The following is a 21,208-nucleotide window of genomic DNA, read 5'->3' on the forward strand; positions in this document are numbered from 1 at the left end:
GAGAAGGGGAAGAAGCAGATGAAGAGAAGTGGAGAAAGAAAATAAAGGTAAAAGGGGAAGAAGTCAAACAAGAAGAGGGGAAAGAAAACAAAAAAACAGGGGTGCACACTGACAGAGAAGAAACCTGATGGTGTTTTGACTCAGGTCAGACATCAGCAGAACATCCCTCCTCCTGAAACCCCACCCCAAGCCTTCTTTCTTATGCATGTATTAAATATTGTGAATCTGTTGAACTGAATTACAGCAGTCTGCCTCAATTACATCTGCCTTCCTATGTTATTACATTATTCTATAAATTCTGGCATCATACCTGTCATATTAATAGGCAAATAATAGTCTCACATTTGGATGACTTCCAAGTACAGCTTTAATTAAAACATGATCAAGTTATAAGAACTTTATGACAGCTGTCAACCGTAAGTCCAATGCAGTCCAATCCATTTTTATGACTGCAGCTCTCTGTACATAGGAAACATGTTGTATCCTGGAGATAATCTTCTCAGATAAATAATATTTCCATATTCATTAGATACTGTTAATAGAACTGTTTCTGTGGAAAACGCATATCAGACAACTTTAAGCACGTTGTGTCATTTTAAGTACAGTAACCCGCCGCCATTTTGAAAAGTGTCTGAGCTTCCGTCACCACGTGAGGAGGAAGTGAGTGAGGAGAGAAGACGGAGTAATCGAGCGGAGCGGCTCAAGCAGGCGAGCCAAGGCCATCGCTCAACTCTACTCGTCTTGACTACCTGAGCTAACTTTAGCTACATGTGCTGAGGTCGAGGGGGAAACTGATCTCAACTGCAACAATGCCGACAATTACTTTACCGCCGAAGGAGAACGCTCTCTTCAAGAGGATTTTGGTGAGATTATTGTTAAAGAAATGCATAGCGACACTTGTCGTTAATACAGATAACTGGCCAGTTTAAAGCTTGATCGGCAGTACTCTGTTCCTCAGTGTAACGTTAGCCCTCCGGTAGTTAGCTGTAGCTTCAGTTTGTGAGCAAAATGGCATCATTGAATGGGTTAGCTAGACCGGCCCTGACGTGCGCTGTCACTGCAACGTAAAGCCAAAATGGTTGTTAAAAACTTTGCGACTCTGACAGACACATTCATGGCAATTAAAGTGCAGCATTAACGCTACTAAAAGCACTGGTTGTGGTTAAAATAGCCAGACTTGGTTAGTTAGTTGCGTTAGGCCTTACCGGTTGTCAAATACAACAACTAATAGCTTAACGCTACTCCACGATGGCTAACTCGCTAGCCAGTGTAACTGTCATGTATACCATTAAATCATGTTCGCAGTCTAGTTTCATAAATGTTTTGGCATGTGTTTGTTGTTAGCTCAATGCACAGCTCGTGTTTTGACCGGGGTATTACTGTACGCTTGATGTGTGTCAGACGTGGGCCATGCTAACCTGCTACACGAAGGCAGCCCACCGGCAGTCCGTTTGACGTTAGCTAATCGGCTAACGCTAGCAGACTAGCGTTAGACATCTTTAGGTTTAGCAAACTTTTGACAATTGTTAGTCTTAATTTGTCTATGTGGGACTTCGGCCTGTGCACATTACCATCACCAGACTAAGTTGGATTAGTTCAGACTGGTAGTGACTGTGTGAAAACGAGAAGAAATACGGGAAGTACCGGTGTGACTGTGTCAGCAAATCTTTAACGGTTAGCTGCTTCAGGCCTGCTGTGCTCTGGCAGGTAGCTGCCCATCTATCCTTCTCTTCCACGTTTGAGTCCCTGTGTCACCTCGCTGTTTATTTGCTTTATACACACAATTCTATGAAGGTCAAATGAATGTTTGAACATTTTTAGATGCAGTTTAGTTCTATATTTTTGTTTGTTTTTGTTTTTTTTTAAAAGGGCGTGACAGTAACTGAGTTGTCTGTGAACTCAGAGTGGTTTGCTGCTTGTCAAGCAAGTCCTCTTATTCTGCCATGCTGGGTGTCAGTGTGTGTTGTTAAACATCTCTGCATGCACATCTAGTTGCGTACTTTTCAGGAACTGGTTGGTGTATGCGGGTAATGCCCAGTTTAACGTCACTATCAGATTCAGACAAACACCATTGTTTAGATAGGCAGGGGCTCTGCTGGGAGTTAGTGGGTGTTTATCAGCACATTGGCATTGGGCTGGCATTCAGTTGTTCTACTTCTGGCAGGAAAAACAGACCTGTGACCCACACCTGATCTTGAAAAGTTGGAGCCTGTATTTGCTGCATATCTCTGAAGGGGTGTTGCTTACCCTTGAACTGCCACACTGTTTCATTTATAGAATGGAAAGTTTGTGTTTTCTAATCTCATGCTTAATAACTGTAGAATTTACAAATAAAAAAATGATAAAATTTCTGTGGAATACAGTGCAGAGTTTGTGCAAAATTACAGTTAAATTCCTGAGTGAATAAACCCTGAAGTTAAGGGTTTTTTTGTGCCACACTGTTTGTTAGGCAGCATTTAACAGAGAATTACATAAAAACCTCCACCACCATACTTACTATGCTCAAAACCATTTTGTTTTAACTTGTGCATGTCACCACAACTTTGTGTGCCACTGCATGTCCAACTGATTTCTTAAAGTAATAATATCAATATGTGCATCTGTGACAAGTTGATTGAGACATAGAAGGCACTTATCTGTGTTGTGGCATGTTTTTGTTTTTGTTTTGTTTTGTTTTTTTTCCAGTTAAACATCATTATTTAACAATTATCTATAATAATACAGTGAGGTGGCCTTTATCTCTTGTTTCTTGGTTTTGAGAGCATTTCATCTGGTTGAAATTGCAAACCTAGAATACGATTACTGTCATTAACTCTTTTCGCACAGGGGATATAATATGAGATTTAAAATGGGTTTCTCTCTGGCTGTAGTGAATGGTGGACCACACCCTTATTTATTTTTGCTCTCCCAGACTGAGTGCCCGTATGCATTATTAGAAGCTGGCAGGTCTCCACCTTCTGTATAACATTCAAGTTGGATGAGTTTCCATTTTGTTCTTTGTGGGTAAGGGGAAATACCTTTCCTCACTGTTAGCCCAATCTAAAGTTAGAACTTGCACCTTTAATTTCATTAAAATTGCAAGGTTTGTTAGTACTGCATTGCAATCTCGCAGGCTTCTGTGAAAAATAATGCAACTCTAAGGCACACTTTGCAGTCATGGATACATTAGAAAACTACACCTGCTGCTGTGATAACTTATCATAATTGTGAAAACACAAAGGGGTGTAAAACACTGTGTGCTGTGTCTTAGCATATGATAAGCCTTCAGAATAATGGCTGTAATTCGTTGAACTGGACTTCCAGGTATTTCATTTAATTTCACTGGTACCTGTAGCAACATGCCCAAATGAAGGGAAGCGAACATGTTTTGGGACAGGATCATTTGAGTGTAACTCTGTTGGAAGTGATGTTTCAGGACTGTCTGTATGTGTTGTGGATAACATTTGGTGTATAGAACAGCAGGACCTTTGGACTATAACACAGCTAATGTTTAGTGTGATTACAAATACCCAACTGTTTTAATTGGACTACCTTCTAATGTTGTAAAGTGGGTTGACAGCACAGTACTCATCGAATAATTGTCCTATTTGCACCATCAACATAAGTTGCCATTCACTAACAGGATGCCTGCAAGTTTAACCACAAGAATCTTCCTAGTCACTACCTTTATTCCAGTGCGATGCAAGTGCGGCGTTAGTACTTTGGAACAAGCTTTAAAATATATTGCCTGAATCTAGCATTTGCACTCCCTGGAGCGCGCCCTGCAGCTTAGAGCCACCGCTCTGACAGCTTCACTCAGCTTCTAACTCAGGGGGCTGAGTTATTTCGGGTGATGAAGAAAACATGCTAGATAAGCACAGCTGGTGGTGTTGATGTTACATTAAATGTACAGTACACTATTGGTGTCCTGACATCTGTAATCTCATGCTTGACTTTTTGAACTTAAACTTGTTGTAAGCATCACTGACGGCATTGTCTGATGTTGTAAATTGACTATAGTGACTAACTGTCAAAAACAGTCACCATGATGAAGACCTTGGTTCAACCATGTAGTGGAGCTACTGTGTTGCTGACAACAAATGTCTGGAATGTGCTTCTTTACCATATACCTATGTACTTTTCTTTTTTCCAACAGAAACATCTTAAAAGTTGACATGAATTTATCTCTGTAATATAGAAGTTGAAGCCATGCATCATCTGCTCCAGACAGAAATTCATTCTGCTTGCATATGACATATGCATCTTTTGATTTATTTTAACTTGAACAAGTTTTAAGTTTCTGTGTGTTTGTGCACAAAGTAGGAGCTCAGTTTTTGTTAAGGCCCAATGGAATACTGCAATCATATGCTTGGCGGATGGCTGTCAGTATGTTTATAGTACAACAGATAAGGACAGTGGAGTGCTGAGCTGGCGCAAACATTTTACTGGTTCAAGTTCATCATTTATCTACTTACTCTCCATTAGCATGTTAAACACCTGAACTGATATTCTTTTCACAAATCCAGCTGTTGTGCAGCAGCATGCACAATTTTGTGTCACATTGTCCTTTGTACTGTTCAGTTTAAGTATAATATGTAGATGAAACAGTGTCATCCAGCAACTGACAGGAAGTTAGTCTGTTTCTACTGTCTTCCAGCCTCAAGTCTCTACTAATGGTGCAATCCTCCAGTTCAAAAGTGAATTACTTGAAATTTCAGAACTGACCTTGGCACCTGTATGTGAAACTGACATCATGTTTTTTTTTTCACCCTGTGAAGTTGGCAGTGGGACAGCGAAATGCTATCTGCCAGCTTGACTGTTCCCCTCTCTTTCTCTCTGTTTCTCTTTCTCTCTCTGTAGTTGTAGTTGTGACAAAGCTGTGAACCACAGGTCAAGCTTTATGCTTCTCTCTCTGCTGTATCAGTCGTGCTTTCTTACCTGAATGTAATTTCTTTCTCTTTCCATGACAGCGATGTTACGAACACAAGCAGTACAGAAATGGGCTCAAGTTCTGCAAACAAATACTGTCCAATCCCAAGTTTGCCGAGCATGGAGGTAAGCAGCACATGTGTAGATGTACGGATGGAAAGCTCCTTGTAAAGGTTCTCCTGTCATGGGCAATGTACACCATATCTCTTTCTGTCTTCTTTACTGTTGTCTCCTGCCAGAGACCCTGGCAATGAAGGGCCTGACCCTGAACTGTCTGGGGAAGAAGGAGGAAGCCTACGACCTGGTGAGAAGAGGTCTACGCAATGACCTCAGGAGCCACGTCTGTATCCTTATTGGTAGCATGACACGTCCTTTGTATGGCAGTGAAGGAGACAAGCCCAGGCTTAAGTTGTTGTCACTGTGTGCCTTTTGTTAAATAGGTGAATGTGCATCTGATATTATGGGAACTTGAGATTCCACTTGTATGCTGAGGAGCTTTTGTGTTATAGTCTGTGTATGCTCTCTCTTTGCACATCAGCATGCCTTCCACAAAGTGTTTTATATTTACAGAGCAAAGGCTTGACAAAAATCAGGATTAATTCTTAATAAGTGGTTTTGTTTCTTTTTTTATGCCTTGTATTAGTTAATATCAGATTATTGTAAACAAATTATAGCTTATTTTTCTGTAAGTTCTTGTCTTTTCCCAGTTTACTATCTGTTTGTCTCACCATGTCTCAATACTTTCTCAGAGCTAATAGATAAAGTAAAGGATTTAGCTTTTCTTTTGGATATGCCAGAGTAAACAAAATATTTTCAGTTGTAGAAAATGAGAAATTTAAAGACATTGTTTGATGTTTAATTGATTGTTTAATGAAAATAATTGTTGCAACCCTGTCACTGAAAGGTCTTCAACTCTAGTCATTGGTGTGTGTGCTGCTAAATTTAATCAGTGCTGTTTTGCCTTATATTTTTCAGTGTTTGTTTTTCCCACTGTAAGTTTGAAATTAGTAGCGGAATGTGGCTGCTGTAACAAGCCTGTGAGGAAAATTGTTGATGAATTATCATTAAGTGATTGCTTCTTAACCTGTTAGTCGAATCAGTTTCCGCTCTAACCAGGAGAGGTTCTTTTTGCCTCACTACCTTCACCATCGAAACTGTAATTTAATCTGATCAGTTTGTACACTGGAGATTGTTTTTATGCTCCTTAACTCCGCGTGTGTCCCAGGCTGGCATGTGTACGGCCTTCTGCAGCGCTCGGATAAGAAATACGATGAGGCAATCAAGTGTTACCGCAATGCTCTGAAGTGGGACAAGGACAACCTGCAGATCCTCCGAGATCTGTCCCTGCTGCAGATCCAGATGAGAGACCTGGAAGGCTACAGGGTGAGGACCATCAAGGGACCTATCGCTGCATGGTTTCTGTCTTGTTTAATAAATCCTGAAATACTTCTAGGATTAACATAATTATAATAAAAGCCCATTTTCATTTGTCCTACCCCCAGTGGGGGTGCTCAGGACACAGAGTTCAACATAGAACAGCATGCCCTGGTGTCCACACCCAGATGTGAGAAGCAGATTTAAAAAATATGGCAGCTTTCCTTTTTAATGCAAAAATAAAACTTACATAAATAGTTTTTAGAGAACTTTCTGGAATACACTCTACCATCTGTCACTCTGCCTCGTCCAGGATGCAGTACGGCACTGATATGGAGAGGACAGAGCGTATCAGCAGGCAGATATCAGGTTGCAGTCAGTCTTCACAATGTAGAACAGCTCTCCTGGGACACAGCCTGGGATTTAGATGCTTATTTAGTGAGAGGTATGAAATGGCAAGATGAAAGTCTGGTTGAGAGGATTAAAAATTTGGATGAGAGAGAGAGGGGCTGTGTATTAGGGCTTTTTTTTGTTTTTTTTTAAGTACTGTCTGAGCCAACTAGCAACAAACTGGTGTCAAAACTGAATCAGCAAAATTTCTCCTTCTCTTTTGTGCTGCCAACCATTGCTTACACTTCCTCTGTCTTATCTTCTTAGATAGACCTCATAATCACAGGACAGAAGCCATGTTCAGCCTTTTTTTTTTTATCCTGTTAAGCTTGGCTAAATTAACCTGCGTATTCTTTTCTTCAGGAGACACGGTACCAACTGTTGCAGCTGCGTCCAGCACAGCGGGCCTCCTGGATCGGCTATGCCATCGCCTATCACCTCCTGGAAGACTACGAGATGGCTGCAAAGATCATTGAGGAGTTCAGGAAAACACAACAGGTTAGACCCAGTGACAGCTGAGCATGTCTCTTTTCACCCTTCATACATTAACTGATATTTGAAGACATATTAACATTAACTGAAGTTACAAAATTGTTCTAAGCAAGCTTGCAACATTTAAACTAAAGGCTTCCTAAATGGCCCAATGGCACCAGTTGCAGCTCATAGTTCTTGTCATGTAGTAGGTCTCTGACTTGCTTATTGATGTATCTCAACTACAATAGAGCTCGCTTTGTCGCCTCTCTGGCTCGCTCCTGATTAGACTGCACTGCTTCCTGTCTTTGTGCAGTCTATGTAATACAACAAGCTGGTGTGACTAGGCGTAAAAACTAAAAACACAGTTTCCTGAAGTGTATAGATACAGAAGTCCACCCAGCAGCTCCAGCAGATTTTCATTGTTCCCTGTAGAAAATGTTGATTTTACTCACGCCTCTGTGTTTGTGCAGACGTCTCCAGACAAAGTGGACTATGAATACAGTGAGCTGCTGCTGTACCAGAACCAGGTCCTGAGGGAAGCAGGCCTGCACAAAGAGGCCCTGGAGCATTTGTCCAACTATGAGAAGCAGATCTGCGACAAGCTGGCTGTGGAGGAGACGCGAGGTGGGACACTGTGCTATATGCATATTCCATCAATGTCAAACTGAATTTGAAACCTTTAAAATCCCTTGTTAAGCAATTGGTGACTCAGCATGTTTCAAATGAATGTAGAGGTTCAATACATGTAGAGTAGATAATGGCAAAAACACTCAGGTCGCTTTTGTTTATACCTTAAAGCATGATGGTTAAAAGCAATATTCAAAAATGTACAGTGTATGCATATTTACAAACACATGTTGATGATCTTAATTTCAGACTGTCACGGTGGAGAGCCTCAAAACCAAGATATACACATGATCTCACACACACCTCAGACTTCCCCTTTGAGGATTAGTAAAGGATTATCTTATCTTGTATATTACTTGACTAGAATCACTGTGGACAAAAACAGTGATGTTTGTTCATGTTTGATTGTTATAGTTGCTTTGTACATGCTGCATTTTACTGAATAAATATCAAGAGTGAGATGACATTTTTTTTATAGGACACATTTTGCATATCAGTTCATATTTACTTGCAATGTGAAGTTTCTCCAACTTGAAACAGTGGGTTGTTGGTTGAATCTGAGCAGCCTGTCATTCTGTTCCTTGACCCACGTTTGTACAGGAGAGTTACTGTTGAAGTTGGAGCGTCTGGAGGAGGCAACAGAAGTCTACCGCCGTCTGCAGGAGAGGAACCCAGAGAACTGGTCCTATTACCATGGCCTGGAAAAAGCCCTAAAACCAAGTATGGCACTTTGTCCTTAATTGTACAAGTTACAGTTGTCAACATTATTGAATTTGTATGTGGATTTTTTTTTTCCCTCCAGGTAGTGTAGAGGAACGATACAAGATCTACGAAGAAACCTGGGAGAAGTTTCCCAAAGGACTGGTTCCTCGCCGACTGCCTCTCACCTTCCTCTCTGGTATGATTGATGTGATGTGATTCTTTTCAACTAAAACAGTGACCTCTGTCAACATCTCATCTCCATCTATGATTTAGGAATAAACAACAAGCTAGTAGTTAGGATCTCTGTGAAACTTCAGCTGTTGTTGTTTTATTGAGTTTCTGTTTGTTTTATTATTCCACTTTTGTTGTCAGTAATTTTGTCAAAATTTCACCATTTCCTCTTATTTCTCTCAGGTGAGAGGTTCAGAGAATGTCTGGACAGGTATCTGAGGATAAACTTCAGTAAAGGCTGTCCGCCTGTCTTCACCACCCTCAAATCACTTTACAAAGACAAAGAAAAGGTGACAGCACTGCTGTTAGACATGTCAGGCAACTCATCAAAATCACAATGACAGAACAACATTTCTCTCTTCCCTTGAGCCTAACTTTCATCTTATGTGATGCACTGAAGGAAGAGAGGTCAATCTGAAGGAGATACTCTAGTGAACTGAATCAAAAGTATACTGAAATGTTTACCCACAGATGCTTATTATTTACTACATGTGAGGTAATGGACTGTTTCCTCTTTGCAGGTGGCAGTAATAGAGGATTTGGTCGTTGGCTATGAAACCTCATTAAAAAGCTGTAGAATGTTCAACCAGAACGGTGAGGAGAAAATATCTAAATCAGGATGATAATAAATCTGATGTCCTTTTTATGGCTGCTCCCGACTGTTCCCTTCCTCTTCAGTATTTTAAACCTGTCCGCTGATTAAAAATGCAGGATATATCAGTTTGTTATGTAGGTGCATTTTTGATGATTGAGTTAAGCACCAACTGGCAACAAATATGTTGACGACTACTCTGAACACTTGATGCAATGTTGAGTTTGCATTAGCAGTAACTTGATACAGCTGTGGTAGCATCAACAGTAAACAATAAGGCACACATAAAGATATAATTAAGAACTAACACTGAATTATATGCTGCGTAGTTTCCTCTGCACCACTTACAATTAAAGTTAATAAATAAATGAATTACAGAATATAAATACATGAAATGGCTCTTACAGAGCAATGTCCACTTGAAAAGGTATCCAACATAAACTGATTCCATTATAACCTTAAAATACCATCAACCAGAGTGTCTCATTTTATTTAGAACTTACAAGTCTTCTGTTTACAACCCTAAAGGTGTAAACTTACACAATCTCCCTGCACTGTCACAGATGACGGTAAGGAGGAACCACCAACCACGTTGCTCTGGGTGCAGTACTTCCTGGCACAGCACTATGACATGATTGGCCAACAGACACTGTCTCTAGAATACATCAACGCCGCCATTGAGAGTACGCCCACGCTCATCGAACTCTTCCTCATCAAGGCCAAGATTTACAAGGTAAAGTGCTCCACACGTTTGTACATGTGTAAGCTGTTTGTAGCAGATGTTGCTTGTCCTCTTGTCATGACTGTTGCGTTCACCTTTATCCTCCTGCAGCATGCTGGGAACATCAGAGAGGCTGCTCAGTGGATGGATGAGGCCCAGGCCCTGGACACTGCTGACAGATTCATCAACTCAAAGTGTGCCAAATACATGCTGAAGGCTGGCATGATCAAAGAGGCAGAGGAAATGTGCTCCAAGTTCACAAGGGTGAGAAAAACTGTGCGTGGGTGTGCAAACAAGAACAAGCAGGCAGCTGACAAGCTGAGGAAAATGTTTGGAAATGTCAGAACAAAATCATGGTTGTATTTCCTGTTTAGTCAATTTGCAAAAATGCTGTGCAACCTGGAGATCTCATGACCCTCATGTATCACTGCCCTGCAGTCCTACATAACTGAGGGTGGAATGTCTTCACAGATTAATCATGTGTCACACAGGATTAAAAACTCATGATTACACAGTTTATAATACAAATTTATGAGTTAATAATGTTAATGACAATAGGACCCCAAGTACAAAGAGGTTTAGTTTTTGGAAAAGAACAAAAATTTGGTCCACAAGTTTTAATTTATTTTGTGTTTTCTGCTATCAACAAGGGTCAAAAATATACATAAACCTGCCCAATATTTGGTTTAATGTCCCCTGGCAACCTTAACCTTCACCAGACACTATTGGTAGCCATCAATGAGCTTCTGGCTTAATTGTGGTTGGGTATTTGACTACCAGGGTGGAGGTAAGGACTCTGAGAAGGCCAGTCTAAATCTTTAATGGTAGCTTGTTTTGTCCATCTATCATTGAGTAATGCCATTTTTCACTGGAAACATAGTGAGGTGAACATTACATGTTTTGCTTTTGAGCAGCAGTGTGCTCCCTAGATACTCATGGTGGAGAAGAAATCCAAGCTGATGTAGCCTCTAGTTTGTCCTTTGCACCAACTGTCATTGTACATGTCAAATGACATTTTGCAGCAGGAAGAAGCTGCTCTCCCATTCAGTATAGCATACACTAAGGAATTTATTTCATCAATTAACTACATTTGGCATAAATGTTGGTTGGACATCCATATAAAATGTGGCAGATTTTGCCTTTAAATGACAAATGTGCATTAAAATCAAACGTGTTCTCTAGCTCCTAGTTTTAAAAAAACGTTCTCTTATGGTTAGAGTACACATCACTACTTATGATATTCTACAAAAAATAATCTTCCATGTTTTCCTAGAAGTCAAATTATGGCAACTTAAATCTCTTGGTGCCTTTAATGATATAAGCAGCCATACCTGCAAATGACTTAATATACAGGGTGAGCTGAAACAAGCCTGGTCATGCTTGATAACTAGGAATTAATCTTAACAGACTTGTAATAACACTCAGTGACAAGCTGACAAATTTGTTTGAAGCAGTTGACATGATAATTTAGAACATCGACTTGGGTTATGCATGTCTTTGTGATTTTTCCTTTATCTTTGTCCAGGAGGGAGCGTCAGCGGTTGAGAACCTGAACGAGATGCAGTGTATGTGGTTCCAGACAGAGTGTGCACTCGCCTACAAGAGTATGAACAAGTTTGGAGAGGCCCTCAAGAAGTGCCACGAGATTGAAAGGGTGAGCCCTTATTATTACGCATTATACTTGGTGTATTTTCGCATGCCATCTTCAAATGAAACTCCTTAGCTACCTGCATTAACTCTGCTTATTTTTCAAGTCCTTCTCCCTCCTCACTTTCATCAGCATTTTGTGGAGATCACAGACGACCAGTTTGATTTCCACACATACTGCATGAGGAAGATGACGCTACGCTCCTACGTGGACCTACTGAAATTGGAGGACGTGCTCCGAATGCATCCCTTCTACTACAAGGCTGCCGTCACGGCCATCCAGATCTACCTGAGCCTCCACGACAATCCCCTAATTGATGACAGCAAGGAGCTGCAGGCTGACACCGGTGAGGAAGTGTGTGTGTAGAGGCAGATACCTCCATGCCATTTACACAGTTGACTCATTAATGGCCCACTCTTTTCGCCGTTCTATTCTCTAGCTAACCTCTCGGACAAAGAACTGAAGAAGTTGAGGAACAAGCAGCGGCGAGCCCAGAAAAAGGCCCAGCTGGAGGAGGAAAAAAAGAATGCAGAGAAGGAGAAGCAGCTGAAGAACCAGAAGAAGAAGAAGGAAGATGATGATGAGGAGATTGGAGGTCCCAAAGAGGAGTTAATTCCTGACAAACTGGTCAAGGTTAGAGAGAGAAACATGAGGAATTAGAATCTTTATCTCAAGGTGGTGAAAATGTGTCTGTCAAAATCAGTAAAGGAGGTGTTGACTGTCTTGACTTCTGTGTTGCTTTTCGGTCACTCCTGCAGGTAGAAAATCCTCTTGAAGAAGCCATCAAGTTCCTGATGCCTCTCAAACACTTGGTCAAGGACAAAATAGACACACACCTACTGGCTTTTGAGATCTACTTCAGGAAAGGTTGGCAAGCAGACCTATTTCAGTCATTCTTTACTTGCTTGTCTTTAGTTTTTTAAATATTCCTGTCCTTTTGTCTGTCATTCTGCTTTGCACAGATTTGATTTCATCTTCTCTTTTCAGAAAAATACCTGTTGATGCTCCAATCAGTGAAGAGAGCGTTGGCCATTGACCCAGACCACCCATGGTTACACCAGTGTCTAGTACGCTTCTTTAAAGGAGGTACGAGAGAGAGTGTTTCTCAGTATTACTCCACCCTCCAGAAGCTCCTGCCCTCCATCCAGGTTGCCTTTGGTCTCCACATTCCCCTCACTGCTGCTCACATCTCCCTGTTGTCTTCTTTCAGTCTCGGAGAGCAAAGAGCTGCCGGAAGTGGTCAGGACGGTGCTGAAGCAGGAGATCACCCGGCTGTTCGGAGACAGCAATGCTAAGAGCTTCAACCAGGCCTACCTCACCAAGCACTCAAACTCCATACCACACCGACTCGCTGGTAGGCCTCTCGCACAAACACATTGGTAGGAAAGGATAGCTTCGCATTTAGTTAGTGAAGTTTAGAACACTTAGAACCCTGGACCTGTTTTTCATGAAATCTCCAAGTATGTGTGAGCTTTACCCCGTCACTGATCTCTGGTATGCCTGCTGCGTTGATGACTCTTGTACGTTACACATCACTTGCTGCATATTATACAAGTCATCTTTGGGTATTCATCTTGAGTTCTGGTTTATCTCTGATATACTCAGTTGAGCTTCTTCCGGCCATATGCAGACCTTCATGCAACACTGAGATCACTCCACCAACACTGATTTGATTCTTTATCAAAATAATGTTGTACTTTTAGACACCCCAAAACAATCTTGCCTGTACAAGTCAATTCTGCCTGTAGTTTTTCAAATTCTCTGTCACAAACACACACTTAAATGTAGATTCACATGCATTTTTTCCTTCCCTCCTGGCAGCTGCTAAGATGATGACGTACCTGGACTCATCGACGGAAACGAAGGCAGCGGAGCTGGCCACTGCACTCGATGAGTCACTCGAGAACAGAACCATACAGGTACACATACAAATTACCTTATTGCTATGGTACACTGAGTGTTTATATGTCATATTTTTTCTTTCATGTGCCATAAGTTGTATAAAAAGCAACAGTTAATGTGTTTTCCCCTCTTCAGATCTGCATAGAGGTCCTGGGGTGTCTTCGGAGCGGCGTTCTGGGTGACTGTAAGGAGCGTGCCGAGTCGTATCGCGCAGAGTGTCACAAGCTTTACCCCTACACGTTAGCTTTCACGCCCCCTGGATACGAGGAGAACACCAAGATCGCCAACGGAGATGTTTCTACAGAAACAGAGGAACTAGCCAATGAGATGTGAGCGCGACAGAACAAAAGCGGATGAGAAAAGGAATTGGGCCGAGCACGGAGCCTTGTGGTATGCCTGGCAGCCATTCTGTAGAGCCAGACATGGGAAGCGAAAATTTGTGTTTCGTTCTTTGGCTCAGCATAATAGGGTCTGACCTGGCCTGGCTTGGCTCTCTCCCACATGATGAAAATCAGGACTGTGTGTGTGTGTGTGTGTGTGTGTGTGTGTGCGCGCGCCTGGCTGACTGGTGTTGAGAGCATGTGCGCTGTTATGTATATTTGTGGGAAAGGGGGGGGAAAGAGGAAGATAACAGAATGGCCATTTTACTTTTTTAATAGAGCTGACAACCATGCTGAAAACGAAAACAAACAATAGTTATTGGCAAACTGTCGGGAGAAACTGTGACGGACTGACATGGACTGTCTATTTCCTCGGAAATGATCAATAACAGTGACAGACACCACTCGAGTTTGACTCGGTGCTGATCTGACATCTGCCTATGGCATACTGTGTTCGCCCTTATTTTAAAAAGCTAATTTAAATGAAAATAGGACACAACTGTCAGCGGGGGACAGGAGGCTGAGCTGAGTGGGTCTGATCTGTGATGGATCTGTAGGAAGCTGAGCAGGAAAAGGTACCGAGGATCCGAAGTAGACACCGGACATCCAGCGACCACAGGTGTATCTGTAGCTGCAGTTACACTCCGGTAAACTGCTCATCTACAAGTGGCAGTGCAGTGGAGTGTTTGAGGACGGCCTCATCTCTGCAGGGGCACAGCACGAACAAAGTCGCCTCACTTGTGAACAGTTTTCTTTTTTGGTCAGACTGTGCTTCCCCTCACTGTTCCTGGTTTAACTTGGGAATATGTAATCCTCTGTCTGTTCTTATGGAGCACCTTGTAGCACAGATGAAAAACTGTAAAGGTTGTGTGTTGTGCTCCGTTTCAATTATACTGCTACTCTTAAGGTTTTTACATAGTTCTGAGAGAGTTGGATAGATCAAAGCAATACCATACACACCTTCCTCTCCATAATGGATCGATGAAACACTTGATGCTGATGGTGATTTCTCGATCAGATTCTGGCTGGTTACACTGAGCCTCCTGGCAGAGTCACTTGTGTTGTTGCTGTTGTCACTGTTAGAAACGGTTTTATCTGCATGTATCTGCACAGGGACTTAATAACAGTTAGAGTGCAAACTAACCTCCAGTACATCCTACTCCAGAGGGCTCTTCTTTGCAAAGCGGCTCCTGTAAAGGTCACAGTTCAGCATCCAGGCCCATCTCCAGAGGCGAGTGAACCTATGAGCACCTGAAATTTGTTGTTTTACTTTTTCTGTTTCACCTGTTTTTTTGCATCTCTTTTCTTCCCCTTTTTCCTCTACTTTGGGTTCTAATGTGAAAGGTGAAATCTGAGATGGCGATGTATGATATCTCTGGATTTTTGTATTAAAACAAAGGAAAACAAAACGGTTCGACTTCTTTTTTTTCATTCTGTGTTGACATTGTTAAGCCTGCGAAGCTGCTTCTGTTCTTGTAGTTACTATTTCAGGGTTAGACAGAGGAAGCCTGCATGGATGAGGTCACACTCAGAGCAAAGATGTCATACTCCTGTAGCCACTTTATTCTTTTTTTTTATGAATAACCAGTTTAAGTCAAAGTAAGAAGATTGCTGTAATTATTACAAACTCCTGAAGTGTACATGATTCTATCCCAACAGGGAGTCCACTGTTGGGATCTTTGATGCCAACACCTGAATGTTAATGAAAATGATCCAACCCTGGGTCAGTGTCGCAGCAGTTGCTTCTGTTTGACCTTTTCGGGAGGCTTGTGAGCATCTAGTTTATTCAAGAAAATAGATTTTTATTAGATTTTGTGTCAAATTGAAAAACAGGCTCTTCTGCATTGCAGTTCATATATTTGTTGAGCTGAACAAATGAAGCTCTTCTTTGAATCATTTTAATTGATTGCAGTATCTGCCCTTATAAAAACATTCGTACCAAATCAATAAAGTTTATACAATTTCCCTGCCTGCTGGGGTGCATTCAGTTGCATCATTCCTTGGCTCATGTTTGATTTTTGGATCTTCTGTGTGTGCTGCATGTGAAATGTCACCGCTTTAACTTCATGTGGCTTGAGCTCTTTTTTAAATTCTCTCCTTTCAAACTGAGGAGCATGTCAGACTCCAATACGACCTCTCACTGACTTTATTATCAGTAGCCTCCACACTTTAAGTTGTCAACAGGTTAGCACCACAACAGCTGGTGTGTGGCCCGAAATAAACACACCGCCGGACGTGAAACGTGACCTCACGGAGAGCGGTGTGACTGCAAACATTTACCTGTAGGGGGCAGCAGCGTGTTTCTCTGACAGGACAGCTGAGTGGACGAGCGAGCCGCTGCGGCCACGAATGAATGCTTCTGTTTGTAATCGGTATCGCTTTCTGTGCGGCTGCCTTCCCATGCAGGTTCCACGTAAATTAAAGTTTGTTTTTATGACAAAAAGTTGTGGCACAAAACACATACATCACAGATATTTTTCAGAGGAATCCATCATGTTTATGTTCCGCAGAGACTGAGGCCACGGATACTGATGGCTGTTCGCCATTTGTTCAGCTCTCCACCCTCCGGCTGCAATCATCACCGTGCTGCCAAATCAAAGGTCACACTCTCTCTCCTCCTTTCATTCACGCTGCTCTGCGCCGTCAAGACCTTCCATGCGCAGTCTGGACGGAAAGCTTCCACTAAAACCACCAAAAGAAACAGTTTGTTCCCCACAAGTCTTCCTTTATTTCTGTCCAGACCCGGTAAAGCCGTGTCTGTGGAAATATTTTAAGAGACTTGACGCCGAGCGCGTTTTTTGCGCGTTGTTTACTAGCGAATCTGCGGCGAGGGACGGGTAAATGGAGTCCTCTCTTGAGTTTTCCAACTCTTTGAGCAGTGTGTCCTCACTGTTGACCCGCTGCCGGACATTCAAAGTGCTGGTGATAGGAGACTCCGGAGTGGGGAAGACCTGCCTGACGCACCGACTCTGCGCCGGAGAGTTCCCCTTGAGAGTGGAGGCCACCATCGGGGTGGACTTCCGCGACAGGGTTCTAGAAATCGATGGAGAGAAAATTAAGGTAAAAAAGAAGTTTAACAATGGACACATGAACAGGTTAAGTGTGGGCAGGATTGTGCCAGTCAACTGTTTTTACGCACGGATGTGATCTTCCAGTCGCTTCTTTTGTTTTTCAGTACACAGACTCCTAATAAAGTTTTTGAAGAAATGTTGGCTCTTTTAGGTAGCAAGTGAAACACCTGTAATTTTACAGTGAAATTCAGTGCTCTTCAATTCCTCAGTCAGCTTGGACAAACTACACAAACTTAAAAACCATCCGGGACTCCATGTGTCAAAAAGTTCTAATATTTCAGCTGGCCCCTTGCAGGTTATCTGAGGGTGTTTGCTTTTTAATCGCATTTTATACTGCATTTCTTGTGCTGCAGTGTGACTCACAGTTACTTTTGTCAGACTGGAGCACAAAGAATGGCAGGAGAATCAGCTGGGCTGCTTGTGTTTGCAGAACTAACGTGGCCTGTGAAGATTACATGCTTGATTTCATTGACATGGAAGCCGTAAACATCAACAGCCTCTTAAATTTTGATCTAATTCTGCTCTGATCATGCATGTGATGCGATGCTGTACTGTTTGTTTAGTCTCAGCCACAAGGGACTCAGTTCAACGAATCTATTTTCAAACCGTGGGTGTTAGGTGCTTCGTGATATTTCCTGAGTGTTTTGAAACGACCACATGACAGAGGAAGTGTCTGTCAGTGGGGACTGAGGATTTGTTTATAACTGCACAGGCGGTTTCAAATCAAAATCAAATTGCAGTTATTTGTAATGTGAGTTATAACTTTAGTGGCGATGGTAATTATTGCATCCTCGCTGAAAAACAAATCAAAATGATGTGATCTTGAGGTCTTGTGGTCTGTTTCCTTACATGGAGATTATATTTTGCAGGCTGGGGCATCTACCACTACGCTTCATGTACAAGGGCATATTTTGGCACATTTGGATGCTGCGCTTGGCCGTGCTACAAATGTGATAATATTTAGATGAATCGTTGAGACTTTATTCAGGTCACAAGTCCCGATGGGAATTTTAAGTCCCTCGGGTCACTCTTCAGTTATTCAATTTATTTTGCTTGTGTTATTGTTCTTGTATTATGTTTGTGCTATTTTGTACATATGTTATGTATGGAATGTATCAGTTTTGGAGAAGTTCACCTGGTTATCTCAAGGAAATTCAATCGAAAGCAACTGGACTTAGTTATTTGTCTTTGAAGACGTTTCACCTCTCATCCAAGAGGCTTCATCAGTTCATGCTCGCTTGACTAGGCTGGGACTAGAATATTCACAGGCTTAAGTTCACCTGGTGTATGTTTTATTTGAATTAAAAGTTGACTTATCTTATTCAAAGCCCAGTGAAGAGCTCTGACTTCCTAACGAGCAGATGAACGTGTTATTCTTTTTCTTTGTTCCCTCTCTGTGATGACTCATTGCACGTCTGTGTGCATGTTTCGCTGCCTGGTTTGGGGTATTTCAACACATGATTTCATTTGTTTCCTCTTTCTCCCTTTTTCTGTCTTGACCACCTCCCCCTCAGTGCCAGCCGTTGCAGGAGAGCCTACATGTCAGTCATTCACTTTCTCCTCTTGTTCTCCCCCCACCGTCATCGCCAGCTCCAGCTGTGGGACACAGCGGGACAGGAGCGTTTCCGAAAGTCCATGGTGCAACACTACTACCGTAACGTCCACGCTGTGCTCTTCATATACGATGTGACCTCCCCGGCCAGCTTCAGCGGTCTGACTTCCTGGGTAGAAGAGTGCCGGCAGAACTCCCTCGGACAGGAAATCCCCAGGTAACGACATCAGCTCCTCCGTATGTGCTGCTACTTGCTAAAAGGACAAGAGTCTGGATTTAATCACAACAAACATTTCCAGTCAGTCAATATCCTACATCTTTATTACCTTTATGAATCATCTTCCTTGGTTTGACTCTCACCCCGGCCTGTTCTTCCCCAGGTTCCTGGTGGGGAATAAGAGCGACCTTCGTGACCCCCACAGCGCTGACAGCCAGGTGAGCCAAGAGCGGGCGATGAGCTTCGCCAAAGCCCACAATATGATGTTTTTTGAGACGTCTGCCAAGAACCCACCAAACAAATGTTGGAGCGGTCGACGAGGCGATGGGAAGGTGCTGTACCAGCAGGACAGGGCGGAGGACATCGTCGTTGCTGTTGGTTCTAAACTGAAGAGACAGAGGAAACCTTCGGCAGCAAACGCCCTCGCCCACAGCGGCTCCTTCAAAATCCTGAACAAGAGAAGAGCAGAGAAAGAGCTGTGGACCTGCTGCTGAGGGGGGAAAAGAGAGAGAACTGAATGTCACTTTTTAGCCCTGTAGGAGTGTATGGTAGTGTGTGAGCGTACGTGTTTGTGTGAGTACGAGAATGGCCATAGTGTGTGTTCGGATCAGAAATGGGAAACTTTTACATTTGAAATAAAGTTGCAGTCATGCAGAACTTTAATATTCATACTCTTAAATATGTAAGATGTCCTACCGGTACTTGGAAATGCAGTGTATATTTGTGATCTTATTGTTTACAACAGTTGCAAAATAATTACTGTGAATGTAAATATTATTTGGCGGAAGTGATCTTTGAGTGCATCGACTTTTTATTAACAGCGTGTGTGGTCTCGCTGGGAACTAACTGTGTCTGTGCTGATAGGTTAATCACCTTGTAAAATGTGATTTACTTCACTAATGTGAGGCATTCATGTTTCTTCACGCTCTTCCATATGAAGTAACGCTGAGTCATGTGGACACTACCATGATATCACATTGGAAAAGGAGCTTTAAATTCACAATGCGTGGAATTAGAAAGTTTCTGACTCGAGCGCCCCCCAGTGGTAGCTCATCAAAATGAAAGCACATTGCATAGTTTGTCCTCAGCGCACTGTGCTTTAGTCACCAAAGTGTTTTTGCCTTTCTTGCCTTCCCTGTGAAGTACAACCTGGGGACAAAAAACATCAAGTAAAACTGATCAATTTTCACCTGGATTGTTTCATTGTTGTATAAAAAATGTCCCCTTAGAATAATACGAACGAAGCTGAACTGGAACGCAGTGGCTTTGAAGTCACAGTGAAATGGCACTTAGAACATCTTTAGTGATGTTGCCTCACTTGCTTCCACCTCTGGTTCAGCATAATGCAGGAAGAGAAAGAGGGGATTCTGATAGTAAATACTTAAAAAAGAGCCTGATTTTGAGATAGCGGAACAGTGCAGGGCCAGAGGAGGAAACCTTTGAGAATGTTCTCATCTCTCTGTCACTTTTCTGTATAGATGGAGGAAAGGTTTTCCAAAAAACTCAAATAACTTTCAAAATTGAAATGACTTTAACTTCTTCACTCACTTTGAAAAGCATCCGTCTGTCCTTAGTCATTATGCTGTCTGTTGTTCAGTATACGAGGAGCTCTAATACATCGGTGTTGTGACACTGTGTGATCTTATCCTGGATGTTCAGGGCTTCCCACCACAGGCCAGATGGACAAAACATCACAGGACTGGTCTCGTGCATGAGCAGCGTGGATGCTACAAAGTGTGTGCAACTGATGATTCAGAGGTGATCACATGCTTCTGCTCAGTGGTCTAGATGGCTGTAGATCCTGCAGCACAGCTGAGCATGTACGCATATGTAAATGTCACGCTGATGTGACATTCAACACCCGGGTTGTAATCGTCTTTCTCTCCACTCAGGAAAGACGATAACTGGAGGAGAACGTCCCACAGCAGTTTTTTTTTTATATGTGTCTTATTCACTGTACCATTTTTTTATTCAAATAAAACAAACCATGCTGCATAAGTGGAAAAGTGGAGATATCAACAGAACATTAAGAAAATAAAACTCAGTATTTTCCTAAATGTTTTCTCTGACGTGAATTCTGCTGTGGTGTATTACAATACTTCAGAGACAGCATACTTTAAGGAGCATTCCACCAAATTTTACACATTAAGATCATCTGAGCGCTTGATGTGTGTGTGATGTGTGTGCAGGAGCTTTAAGGGAGGAGTTATGTCAGTCTGGGCTTTAAAACCTTTGATGGAGATGAGGACCTTAAAAGACATGTTAGTTGTAAGGGAAAACACAACTGGTCGTACACATATAGTCGTGTTAATTCCCATTATGTCAGATAATGCCAAATCCTATATAGCGTAAGCTCTGGGTGAATAAACCTTGGCCTGATTGTTTCCCACCTGAACGTCATTAGAAGACTGTGACTGTG

General features: G+C 42.2%; 2 protein-coding genes across 2 annotated transcripts; both read left to right on the forward strand.

The window, feature by feature from the left end:
• Positions 1 to 637: 637 nt before the first annotated feature.
• naa15b (N-alpha-acetyltransferase 15, NatA auxiliary subunit b) lies at positions 638 to 15,358 on the forward strand. The gene is made up of 20 exons (XM_046403213.1): positions 638 to 863; positions 4,950 to 5,034; positions 5,148 to 5,252; positions 6,134 to 6,291; positions 7,036 to 7,170; positions 7,617 to 7,770; positions 8,374 to 8,493; positions 8,576 to 8,671; positions 8,890 to 8,996; positions 9,228 to 9,300; positions 9,862 to 10,031; positions 10,131 to 10,283; positions 11,545 to 11,673; positions 11,800 to 12,013; positions 12,107 to 12,300; positions 12,426 to 12,534; positions 12,655 to 12,753; positions 12,878 to 13,021; positions 13,489 to 13,586; positions 13,705 to 15,358. The coding sequence occupies exons 1-20, from the start codon at positions 810 to 812 to the stop codon at positions 13,900 to 13,902; spliced, it is 2,595 nt and encodes an 864-aa protein (XP_046259169.1). The 5' UTR covers positions 638 to 809; the 3' UTR covers positions 13,903 to 15,358.
• Positions 15,359 to 16,424: 1,066 nt separating this feature from the next.
• Positions 16,425 to 19,566, forward strand: LOC124066651 (ras-related protein Rab-33B-like). Its single transcript, XM_046403246.1, has 3 exons — positions 16,425 to 17,009; positions 18,611 to 18,789; positions 18,953 to 19,566. The coding sequence occupies exons 1-3, from the start codon at positions 16,791 to 16,793 to the stop codon at positions 19,281 to 19,283; spliced, it is 729 nt and encodes a 242-aa protein (XP_046259202.1). The 5' UTR covers positions 16,425 to 16,790; the 3' UTR covers positions 19,284 to 19,566.
• Positions 19,567 to 21,208: the final 1,642 nt, after the last annotated feature.

This window comes from Scatophagus argus, chromosome 2, assembly GCF_020382885.2.
Source record: "Scatophagus argus isolate fScaArg1 chromosome 2, fScaArg1.pri, whole genome shotgun sequence".
In the NCBI taxonomy this organism is placed as follows: Eukaryota; Metazoa; Chordata; class Actinopteri; family Scatophagidae; genus Scatophagus; species Scatophagus argus.